The sequence below is a fragment of the Elephantulus edwardii genome, unplaced genomic scaffold (assembly GCF_000299155.1).
Source record: "Elephantulus edwardii isolate Elephantulus edwardi_28Jun2011 unplaced genomic scaffold, EleEdw1.0 scaffold00230, whole genome shotgun sequence".
NCBI classification, from domain to species: domain Eukaryota; kingdom Metazoa; phylum Chordata; class Mammalia; order Macroscelidea; family Macroscelididae; genus Elephantulus; species Elephantulus edwardii.
In genome coordinates, this window is record NW_006399980.1 from 2,457,711 (window position 1) to 2,470,271 (window position 12,561).

At 40.7% G+C, this 12,561-nt stretch overlaps 1 protein-coding gene across 1 annotated transcript in view; it reads right to left on the reverse strand.

Annotated features, from left to right (window-relative positions):
* The window catches only part of BTC (betacellulin), a 90,598-nt gene extending 78,316 nt beyond the window's left edge, over positions 1–12,282 (reverse strand). Inside the window, exon 1 of the mRNA XM_006898472.1 lies at positions 12,219–12,282. Within this exon, the coding sequence (XP_006898534.1) occupies positions 12,219–12,282 (64 nt within the window). The remainder of the gene's footprint in view (positions 1–12,218) is intronic.
* Between the last annotated feature and the right edge of the window lie 279 nt (positions 12,283–12,561).

Consider the following 12,561-nt stretch of genomic DNA (forward strand, 5'->3'; position numbering starts at 1 on the left):
AAAATCTCTGTAAATGTTTATGAAAATTAATAAAATATAATTATAGAAAAAAAATGAATGGCATGAATAAATGACTGCCAAAGTGGAGCATTTGACTTGTAAAACTGAGTCATAAGTCACAGCTTCTCATTTACAATGAAGAGATCATTATGCCGTGACTCTGAAAAATAAATGGCCCAAGTGGAAAGAAATATTTAATTCTATAATGCCTGCACCCATAATACATATAAAACGAAGACATATCTATTAAAGGAATGGAAAACAAAGGATTCACTAGCTAAATTATATCCTTCCTATCCTCCAAACTTGGTAACAGCATCCAGGAAATCAGGAAACGAATTGCATTGGGAAAGTCAGCTGTGAGGGACCTCTCAAGAGTACTGAAGAGCAACAACATCAGGCTGGAGACTAAGGTGCGCCTGATCTGGGCTATAGTCTTTGCAATTATGTGCTATGCATCAGAGAGCTGTACAGTGAAAAGGGATAATAAAAAGAGAGTTGATGACTTTGAGCTGTGGTGCTGGAAAAGAGTGTTGAATATACCATGGACTGCTAGGAGAACAAACGGGTTTCTCCTGGAGAGGGTGAAGCCGGAATGCTACTTGGATTCAAGGATTCTGAAGCTTTGTCTGACATACTTTGGGCACGTTGCAAGGAGGGGATTGGTCCTTGGAGAGGGACATTATGTTTGGGAGAGTGGAGGGATGGTGCAGGAGGAAGACGTTCGATGAAATGGATCAATTTTGTGACTGGAGTGGTGGAAATGAGTGTGTTTGAGATGGCTAGGTTGGCACAAGATAGAATGGCATTTAGAGCTCTTGTCCATAGGGTCGCTATGAGTCACAAGCAACTGAATGGCATATAACAACAACAACAACAACAATCCTCCAAAGCTCTTGAAGATGAGGAGAAATTTAACGTCGTAGAGATATGTTGAAGTCAAATGTATTTTTGGCTGACTTGGTATTTAATCAATAAGTTGAACAGAAGGTGACTTTGTCTCAAGACTATCCAACATGTATCAGGGTAGAAATGTGTTTGACAGGTTGTGATTGGTTGATTGTTTGTAAGTAGACCACCAGACCTCACTTCCACAGAAATTTGGGGTAGACCTGAACATCTAATTTTATGGTTAGTAGTAAAGTACATGAACTATTTTTAGCACCCAGGGACTCCAATCATTACAGATTTTAATGCTGTTGGGTACTGTAGAATCAGAACCGACACGTAACTGAAAGTGGGTTTTTCAGAAGCATGGGAGGAAATTGTCTGTCATACACATAGGTTAAACACTCATTTATGAACTGACTTGAACCTTGATCACCAATCAATAATTGTTTCAATAAGACATTGTGCAGCATACAATTCAATTGTTCCACATAAACAATAACTTTTAGAACAGAACCCATTAGGAATTTAGGGAGTCCTCAGAGTAAAATTAGTAAAATGTAAGTTATTGGAACCAGGCTTAAGTTTATAGTATGACTTTAGAATTCCAGCAAATGTAAACATGGCTTAAAATGAAGTCACCATAGGGTGTTCCCCCCCTTTTTTGGCAAGGAATTAGTTATAGATCAACTTCTTCGTCGTTTTAAAAATCATAACCAGAGTTATAAATTAAGGCTATACCTCATTGCCCATAATGTTTAAAGATATAAATAATTTTAAAGACTTTATAAGACTCAACGACACTTAACAACAACAAACAACAGTTAAGATTCTAATCCTTGGGAAATGACAGCACACTGAGAGAAGTGGAAGGTCTGAGAAGAAAAGAAGGTCCTCAACAAAATGAATTAATATGGTGACTAGCAATGGGCTCAAGAGTGTCTCCAATTATGGGGATGGTGTAGGATAGGGCAAGGGTTAGATCTGTTTGTAGAATTGCTGTGATTCATAGAGAGAGTTCTGTAGGCCTAGTGGATAGAGAGTTATGCTGCCAAGCCAAAGGTGGGTGATTTTAATCTATGGACCTCTCAGGCCTGGTTTTAGTTGTTTTGGGTCAAACATTCTTCTAAGTGGTATAGGACTGTCTGTCAATTTGTTGTTCAGAGGTAATTTATGGTTGCTTTGATGTTAAACACTGTGATACTGGTGTGTCAAATGTGATAATGGTCACCCATAGTGGACAGTGTTTGGCAGAGCTCCCAGATTATAACAGGCTTGGAAGCAGGAGTGGCATCTACTTCCAAAATAGCTTGCCTCCAGAAACTCTATGAACTTAGAGAAACAGTGAAAGTTATACATGTACTCAGGTCTTTTGTTCATAGGGTCACTATTAGTCATCTATGAGTCGATGGCACTTAACAACAACAACAACAACAAAGACATTATATCTTGTACTTAATAATAGCACTGAAAAACATAGTATTAAGGCATTTCTTTTCTGCAGTTCATTTTTAACAATTGGAATTTGATCCCTGACAACAACTGAAATTATTAAATTAAGAGATAGTGATTACTATTGACCCTTTGAAAATTTGTTGTCTTTGTTGTTATGTGCCCTCGAGTTGCTTGTGACTCAAAGTGACCCTATGTACAATACTGCTATACCTTCCTTTATCCTGTGCCAATCTTATCTCTGACACACCTACTTCCACTACCCCAGTCACTGAATAAATCCATCTCATTGAGGGTCTTCCTCTTCTGTGCTATCCCTCTACCCTCCCAGGCATGATGTCCTTCTTCAAGGACTTGTTCCTCATTGCAACATACCCAAAGTATGTCAGATGAATCTTCAGAATCCTGGCCTCCAAGGAACAGCCTGGTCTCACCCCCTCTAAGATGAAACTGTTTGTTCTCCTAGCAGTCCATAGTATAGTCAGTACTCTTCTCCAGCACCACAGTTCAAAGGCATCAATTTTCCTTCTACCATCCCTAATCATTGCCCAGTTTTTTGACGTATTGCAAGCAATTTCAAAGATCGTGGCCTGAATCAGGCTCACCTTAGTCTCCAGACTGACATTGTTGCTCTGCTGTACTTTGGAGAGGTCTCTGACAGTGGCTTTCCCAATGCAATTTGTCTTTTGATTGCCTGGCAGCTGGTACCAAGAGTGTTGATTGTGGAGCCAAGCAAACTTAAGCGGTTAAGAATCTCAATCTCTTCACTGTCTATCTTGATGCTGTCAACTGGCCCAGTGGTGAGAATCTTTGTTTTATTGATGTTGAACTTCTTTATGTATTTTCAGTAAAATAAAAACAAACCAATTTGGTGTAAAGAATATAAATGATATTTTATAGCATAATAATAATAATAATAATATGGTTTAAAATAACATTGCAATAACATAATAATGTGAAAAAATATCATTTACCCTGTTTTAGTAGAAATACTTTATTAGCGCCATTATCTATCATCTATGAATCCATGAAACACTTATTAATGTAATGTGTTAGTACAGATGGCTTTGTAGGGTCCAACTGAATGTTATCTTCAAACTTTTACTGCTCTATTACCTACAAACATTGACAACCATTCCGTGCCTTACCAACTGAGTCTCACAGAAAAGAGAAAGCTTTCATAGTCAAGCTGAAATGGTCTTACTTGGGTTAGAGCCTTTGTAGCCTTCCTTCTAATAGTGTGAGAGTCACTGTGCCTACTTTCCATTACTTCCTTTTTCATATCCGTGGCCTTCTTTGTAACAAAGTTGAGAGAGAGAGAGAGAGAGAGAGAGATACGTACATACACACACACACACACACACACACACACAAACACACACACACAAATGTTGTTTGTTGTTATCTGTCATTGAGTCAACTCAACCCTATATACAATAGCCTTATCCTAAGTCAGGCTCACTGTCTCCATTATACCTACCCCGATCATCTCAGTTACTTGTACCATGTGTCTTATCCTGGGTTTTCCTCCCTTGCACTGCCCCTCCACCCTCCCAAGCATGATGTCATTCTCCAAGGATTGGCCCCTTCTGGCAACATGGCCAAAGTATGTGAGACAGAGCTTCAAAATTCTTGCCTTCAAGGAGCAGCCTGGCTTCACCCTTTCCAGGGCTGAACCTGTTTGTTCTTTTGGCAGTCAGTCCGTGGTCTGTTCAATACTCTTCTCTCGCACCACAGTTCAAAGTCCCCAATTCTTCTGTCATCCTTATTCATTGTCCAGCTTTCTGATGCATAGCAAGCAAGTGCACACCATGGCCTTGACTATGAAAACTTTCTCTTTTCTCTGAAGCTCAATTGATAAGGCATGGAATGGGTGTCAGTAATTTCAGTTATAGAGCAATAAACACTCTTGGAACCGATGATCAGATCAAAAGAAGAATTTCACTGGAAAAGTCTGCTTTCCAGAGTGCTGAAAAGCAATGAAGTCAGTCTGGATACTAAGGTGCACCCGATACAAATCATGGTTTTCACAATTACTTGATATTAATCAAAGAGCTGGTAAATGACTAAGAATGTCAGAAGAAGAATCCAACCCTTTGAGTGTTGGTGCTGGAGAAGAGTGTTGAACATACCATGGACCACCAAGAGAACAAATAAATCTGTTCTGAAGAGGGTGAAACCAAGCTGCTCCTAAGAGCCAAAGATTTTGAAACTCCATCCCACATACTTTGGGCATATTGCCAGAAGTAGCCAGTCCTCGGAGAACGACATTATGCTTGGGAGGGGTAGAGGGAAAGCTCAGGAAAGGAAGACCCTGGATGAGATGAATTGACATAGTAACTGGGTTAACGGTAGTAGATGTGTCAGAGACAATGAAGTTGGCTAAAGATAGGGCAGGATTCAGAGCTAATGTATGTAGGATCTTTATGAATGATAGACAACTCAAAGGCACAAACAACACTACACATATATAAACAACATTATTATACATATATGTGGTGGTGTTGTTTGATGCCGTCGAGTCAAAGACGATTCTTAGCGACCCTATGAATGAATGGCCTGAGCACTGTTCGTACATAGAGTTTCCGGAGGCAAGCCTTTTCGGAAGTGGATGCCGCTCCTGCTTCCAGGCTTGTTTTAGTTGGGAATACATGTATATACATGTATATGTGTATGTATAGGTATGCAATTTGTTGTTGAGTTACAAATGACCCATGACTGACTTCTAACAAGTTTTCAGAGGCAGTAAATTGCACAGCAGGAGACTGTCCATCTTTCTTCCATGGAGCAGCTGGTGGATTTGAACCTCCTGCCTTTGGATTGACAGTGCAACTCCTTACCACTAAGCATCAGAGTCTCACACACACACAGACACATAGGGAGCTCTGGTGACCTAGTTTTGAGAACCTGTGCTACAATCCCAAAGGCACAGGGTTCAAGGCCAGCAGTTGCCCCATGGAAGAAAGACGGGAAATCTTTTTGTCAGAACCAATGCATCAGTGACCTTCCATGGGGGTTTCCAGAGGCAATAAATGGCACAGGAGGAGATTTTCCATCTTTCTCCTGTGGAAGAGCTGGTAGATTTTAACATCATACCATTGTGTTGGCAGCACAATGACTCACAACGACCCTATGAACAAAGATCTGAACCTTGTTCTGTTCTGCGCCATCCTCACACTTCCTGACACACAACTGCCTATTGCATCAGTCATCATGTCAATCCACCTCATTGAGCGTCTTCCTTTTCTTCACCAACCCTCCACCTTTCCCAACATCATTTTCTTCTCCAAGGAAAAGCACTTCTTAACAACGTGTCCTAAGTATGTGAGGCAAAGCCTCATCATTCCGGCCTCCAAAGGGGGCTGCAGCTGCACCCTCTCCAAGACATATCTGTTTATTCTATTGGCCACCCATGGATGTTCAGTGTTCCTCTCCAACACCACAGCTCAAAGGTATCAATTATTTTTCTATCATCCTTATTCATTGTCCAGCTCTCAGATGCATAGCTAGTAATGAGAAAGACTATACCCTGAATCAGACACATCTTAGTCTTCAAAGTGGCATCACTACTCCTCAACATTTATAGTCTATTTCAACTGATAACAACTCTGTGACAGAGAAAACTTGTCTAATAAGATTTCCCAGGCTATAATTTTAGAAGAAAATTCAAACTGCCTTGACAATATGAATGAGCTAGATTGATGAAATTATGAGAACGGCACGGAATTAGCCAAGATTTTGATTTGCTGTACATAGAGTCAGTATGATTTGGAGTCAGCTCTGCCAAAACTACAAAACAAAAAAAAAAATCTTTATGAGAATAAATAGCAAATCTTTCTCCAGAGAAAGCTGATTGGTCAGTTTGAACCATCAACCTTTCAGTTAGCAATCAAACATTTAACCATCAAACCACAAAATCCTCTCAACAGTAAGCAGATTAATTAGCTTTATCTAGTATCATAAAAATTTCTGTTTAGTTTTACTTAATCTAGAACACAGTGTGTGTGTGCTTATGTGAAATCTAAAATTGGGCCAAGAGGCAGTCATCAGAACAGATTAAGGAAATACTGTGTGGTTTAAAATCGGGAAGGGTGCTATCTTCATACCTTTTCAACCTATATGAGGAACAGATCATCAGGAGTATGGGCTCTGTGAGGAGGAATGTGACATAAGAATTTGAAGAAGTCTCATAAAATACCTCTGTAAAGTAGATGACACAACCTTGCTAGCTGAAACTGAGGAGGACCTGAAGCACTTGCTGCAGAAAATCAAGGACTGCAGCCCTCAATATGGATTGAAGCTCAACATCTAGAAAACAAAGATTCTCAGCACTTGGCTAACTGGTAGTATCATGATAGATGGAGAAGAGATTTATATTGTTAACCACTTTCGTTTGCTTGGCTCCACAGTCAGCACTCTTGGTACCAGCAGCCAGGAAATAAAAAATTGAATTGCATTGGGAAAGTCAGCTGTGAGTAACATCTCCAAAGTACTGAAGAACAATGATGTCAGTCTGGAGACTAAGGTGCACCTGATTCAGGCCATGGTCTTGGCAATTATGCATTACACATCAGAAAGCTGAACAATGACTAGGGATGATAGAAGGAAAATTGATGCCTTAGAGCTTTGGTGCCAGAGAAGAGCACATGGACTGCTAAGAGAACAAACAGGTTCATCCTGGAGAGAGTAAAAGAAGGCTACTCCTAGGAGGCAAGGATTATGAGGCTACATGTGACAAATTTTGAGCATGTTGCAAGGAGGGTAAAGTCCTTGGAGAGGGACATTACACTTGGGAGGTTGGAGGGACATTGCAGGAGGGAAAGACACTCGATGAGATGGATTGACTCAGTAATTGGAGTAATGGGAGTAGGTGTGTGTCAGAGACAGTAAGGTTGGCTCAGGATAGAGCAAGTTTCAGGGCTATTGTACATAAGGTTGCTATGAGTTGCAAAGGACTCAAAAGCACATAACAACAGTTACAACAACAACAACACATTTAAAAATATATGTACATAATAAATTTTATCATGTTGTCTCAGTTAATTTATAAAATATTGTTACCAATATTTTTGGTATATAATGCACTATATAATTATGTGTTATACAGAAATACAAAGTGTATTTATGTTTTTATATAACACATAAATGTAATTTTACTATGGTTTTTCTTCTTTTTCTATCTCAAGTCATATTTCTCTCATTGTAAAATTCCCAAAAAGGGTAGTGTCGCATAATTTGCTTTAATTTAAAATTAAAAGTGTCATCTTCTATTAAAGAAAAAAATGCATTCATTGCATTTGAGTTTGAACCAACTCAGAGCTGAACCTCCAATGGTTTTCAAGAAAGTGTAAGTTGCATAGGAGAAGATTGTTCATCTTGCTGCCCTGAAGCCACTGGTAGATTTAAACTGCCAGAGAGGAAGCACCTTTGGGTTAGCAGCTCAACGTCCTAAGGACTATGCCATCAATTATCTACTCCAATATAAAGGGTATTTACAGAGCATCTATTTATGGTAGGCTTGTAGAGACCTGGGGTAAGTTGATGCAGGCCATGCTATCACATATTATAAGATCATTCATAGAATAGGAGCCGTTCAAATGCCTCCCCACTTATATTTACTATGTAATACAATTTTCAGTATGTATAAGGATCATAGCTTAAACTGAAGTCCATTTAACCTGGGGTTATAGATTGTCTGGCCCTGCCATCAAGGCCCTCTTTCTAATGGAACAGTTAGAAGTATGATTAAGGATCAGAGAAGTGACTAGGGAGACAGCTTGATGTTTGTCCCTCTGTCCTCCTGTCCAGATCCATTTGGAGATGATAGTAATTCACACATATCTGAATATTGGTGTGAATTAACTAGAATAAAAGGATGAGAGGAAATGAAGAAAATGGTTCCTACTGGGCACAGCAGCACTGGGGAGCAGTCCTGCCATGGTGGAAAGTGGCCACCTCTGGTCCTTGGACCAGACATCACATAGATACTGACACTGTGAGGAAACAGACAACAGCAGGCCAGGCATCAGTACCAGCATCTTAATTGAGTCTAGCAGAGCACGCCTACAACACTGGAGTCTTCCATGATTATCTGTGAGCATCTATTCAATAACTAAGAAGAGGTCAATGGTAATATTGATTTATATGAATTTTTTTTAAGTATCCATTTCATCTGGGGGAAAAAATATGGGATATTTGACAGGGGAAAAACGATCCTTAACACTCTTTTAAGTCAAAATTACAAATAAAGAGGCAAATCCCAATATCTATGTTCGTTCAGAGATTCAGCTACTTGATCTGTAAAAAAAAAAAAAAATTACTTGTTGCCACTTTCATCTGTAGAACTTATAGGTGAATATTTTTAACCATTATTATTTCATCAATACTTTCATGTTAATAAGCATCAGTTGCTGTTGATTGTTGTCAAGTCAAGCATGACTCATAGTGACCCTATAAACAAAAGGCCTGAAGCCATATAGTATTAGCTTTAAAAATATGTTCATTTAAAAATATGGATTTTTTTTACTGGTTATTATTCCAGTTTTGCTCTAAGTAGTAACTTGATGAGAGAGGGGAATGCTAAAAGCTTAAAAATTACTTCAAAAGGTGTTTCAATATATTTCTGATCACTGTATTTCTCAAAGAAACAAGTACCCAGTATTGTCCCTATTTTAACAAAATTGAAATGTAATAAACAGTTCATTACAAAGCAAATTAAAGTTCAGTACTATTCTAATAAATATTTGCTCTTCAACTTTTCAACCCAGTTTATAAGCTTGAGAATGTTTGTTGAAAACATGGCATTGTTTGTCAAAAGTGCACTGATTGCAAAGTAGAAGAATTTCGAGTTTAGGATTATCCAACACAACTCCTTCATTTTAGAAATTATAGTATCAACACTCAGAAAGGTGTAATTTACAGACCAACTCAAAGTTAGGGAGAGGCAAAGCTGGAACCAGGTCTCACTCATGTCTTCTCACCCGCAGATATCAGCAAGCTCTCCCTCACAGTTCACGTGTATACACACACTAGTGCATCGCAGATTGCATTGTTCACATTCTTACAAAAAGCGAATAAAATAATGTAATAACTTAGCAATGTGACTAAACATATATGATTGAGATCTCAAACTCAACATTCATTGTCACTTCGTAGGAAAGGATTTATAGCTGACGCTCCAGTGTGTTCCTGAGGCTATAAATCATAAGGGAGAGGACTGTTCCTATTTCTCCCACAGAGCAGCTGGTGAATTTGAGGACCACAAAGACTTGACTTTGGCTAGCAGAACATCTCCTGTGGACTACATCACCAGGATGACAAATGTAACAAACCAACAACAATGATAACAACAAAACCAACCTCAAAGTCATTGTCATTGGGCCTGAACCAACTCAGCTAATCCTCTAGCAGGTTTTCAGGGTTGATAAATCACGTGAAGGAGACCACCCATCTTTCTCCATTGAAATGCCTCAGAGAAAAGATGGTAAATGCCAATACATTCAAGGGCTCGCCTTTGATTTAGTGGCGCAACTTCTCTTCACTAAGTCACCAGATAGACATAGGACAACTTTGTGAAGTGTTTCAAACAAATCCTATTGTTTACCATTTAGCAAGGCTGCAGCTTTCAGGAGACCTAGAAACTGAATTCCCTCTCCTCAGCCAATCATCATGCAGCAGGGTGGTTATGTGTTTAGGTTAACCCAGATGTACATTAGCCCTGGATTAGAGTTTTGTTTTGATTTTCATTTTTGCTTTGTGACAAATGTTGACAGAACAAAGCCCTATGTGACAGCAAGGTGAGGAAATGTTCACCAGCACTGAACAATATATATATATTTTTAACACGATGCTTCTGCTGGTACAGCAACCTAATTGAGACCCTACTTAATTCATGTTTGGATTATAACTGTGAGGCAATCAGGTCTCCATCCCCAGTTCCACTATTACTGCCAACCTGTACCCTATGGTCCAGTTTCTCCTTTTCAATAATTTCTTATACTCTTCTAAACAGGAGCCTCCCTATGAACGTAATACTTCATCATTCTCTCAAACAAGCCCTGTGATGGTTGTGATCTGGCTCTTTGCCTTTCCATAATCTGATTCTCTCTTATCACTCTCTCCTGTCTGACAGGTCAAGCTATTTCCAGGCTTGAATTTAGACCCAATACTTTCTTTATTCTTTATACTCGTCATCATTGCCCCACTCATTTCAACTCTTACTATACCTTTTTTCATTTAGTTAATTAAGTCTCTTCTCAGGAGCTCTGACTCAATTACAAACAAGTTTATGATGTGTTTTTAATCATGTCTTTCTCTAAAGACATAACCATAATTACTTTTTCTCTTTAATTTCACTAATTTTCTTAAAGAGAATTTTTCATCCCTCCCTCCTTTCCTCAACTGGAGATGCTCATTTTCTGGGTTTGATACCCTAGAGACACTTCAGGTGTGAAGACACTTCTCCTATATTAATTATTAAAACGCAGATGTAACTGCCTCATACCTAAAAACAAAAAAAAAAATAAAATTAAAAAAAAGATTCAAACTCATTGCCACTGAGCTGGGGCTAACTCATATAGCTGACCCTTGATTAGGTTCCAAGGCTGTAAATCACACTTGAGGAGACAGCCATCTGTCTCTCATGGAGCCTCTGGTGGTTTTGAGTGGCCAGAGTGGCGTGGCCACTTGGAATGGCATGGCATTTCAGTTAGCAGCACAACTCCCTTTGGACTAGTCCATAAGAGGGAGCACTTCATTCTATCTAAGACAAAATAAAGCTGGCTCTCTTCTCTTCATTCCCCTCAGAATTCCCACAGTGCAGACAGTAATGCCTCCAAGTGGTGGGTCCTTTTCACCTGGCAGCTTCCTGTTACCTTCCTACACTGAAGGCCAGGAAAGTTCTATTCTAGCTATGAAAACCTCCCCAGCAACTGAAGGTCCAGCTCCCTTTAATAGGGCTCTCACTAACTCCAAGGAGGCAGGGACTTCGTGGGGGCTTCAACTTTCTCCTGGCAACTCTTGTTTCATATCAGGTGACCAAGATCTTTAAATTAACAATCTAGGCTTGACCCTCAAAAGAATTTATTTTAAGCAATTCCTCTTTAAGTGCTTAAATGGTACCAAGCAAGCTCAAACTCAATCTGATTGTCATTCAGTTGGAACAGATCAATAGCTCTCTAGCTGGCTTTCAGAGGCTGTCAATCACATGGGTGGTGGTTTGCCCACCTTTGTCCTGAGGAGCAGTTAGTGGATTTGAACCAGCTATCTTTAGGTTAGTGGTACAACTCTTTACACAGCCCTTACTCCATTGTTAATGTTCTCAATAGATTCTTTTCCCTTTCCTCTTCTATCAGCAAAAAAGAGTCAAGTATCACAAGATGAGTCTTATTTCCTCCTCTAGTTTCACTCTGTTGCCCCTGCAAACAAGTAATCCGTTCCCAGGAGCAGCTCTCTCCTGTGCACAGATCATTCTTTCCCCTGCAGGGGGTGGGGTGGGGGGGGGAGGAGAGAGAGAGACGCAAATATCCTCCACTGTTGTCTCTGTCTCCCACTTTAACTCAAAGGAGCCTTGAGTCCAGTGCTCCGACTCTGCTCAAGACAAATCTGTCAACTTGCAGGAGGCTGAAGCAGCGCGACTGTGGACTCCCTTCCACCTCTCCACACTCCCCACGCTCAGGGGACAGCCTCCAGCAGGTGCAGCCTCAGGTCCTCCCTGTCATTGGATCCTGAAACCGTGCTTTCTCAGCCCTCACAGCTCTCTCTACCTGCCCCTGCCAACGCAGTGTACCTTTGAGTCCCAAAGCCAGCGCTTCAGGTTTCGCCCTCTTGGTGGCTTCTGTCCCAGACTTTCCTCTGAAGTGCCAGGCTAAGTCACTTACCCAGGGCGAGGGCCAGCAGCAGTGACAGGGAGCTGGCGCCTTTTCCCACCACCGGCCGGTCCATCAAACCCCCTCCGCGGGCCTGCGGAGCCCCTGCCGGCGTCTTAGTCTTCCTCCTTTTCCTTCTCCCCCTTTCTGAAGCCGTGGGCGACCAAGGTGGGGGGGGGGGTGGCTGGAAACTAATCCCAGAGCCAGGAGGAAGCGAAACTACTCCTTAGGCTGGCACCCTGGCGACAGGGCAGGGAAACACCCAGGGCGGGCAGGCGGCTCTGCCAGTGTGTTAGGAAGGAGGGAACCTCCTATTTATCCCCGCCGCACACACCCCACCAAGGAGGCCCAAGAC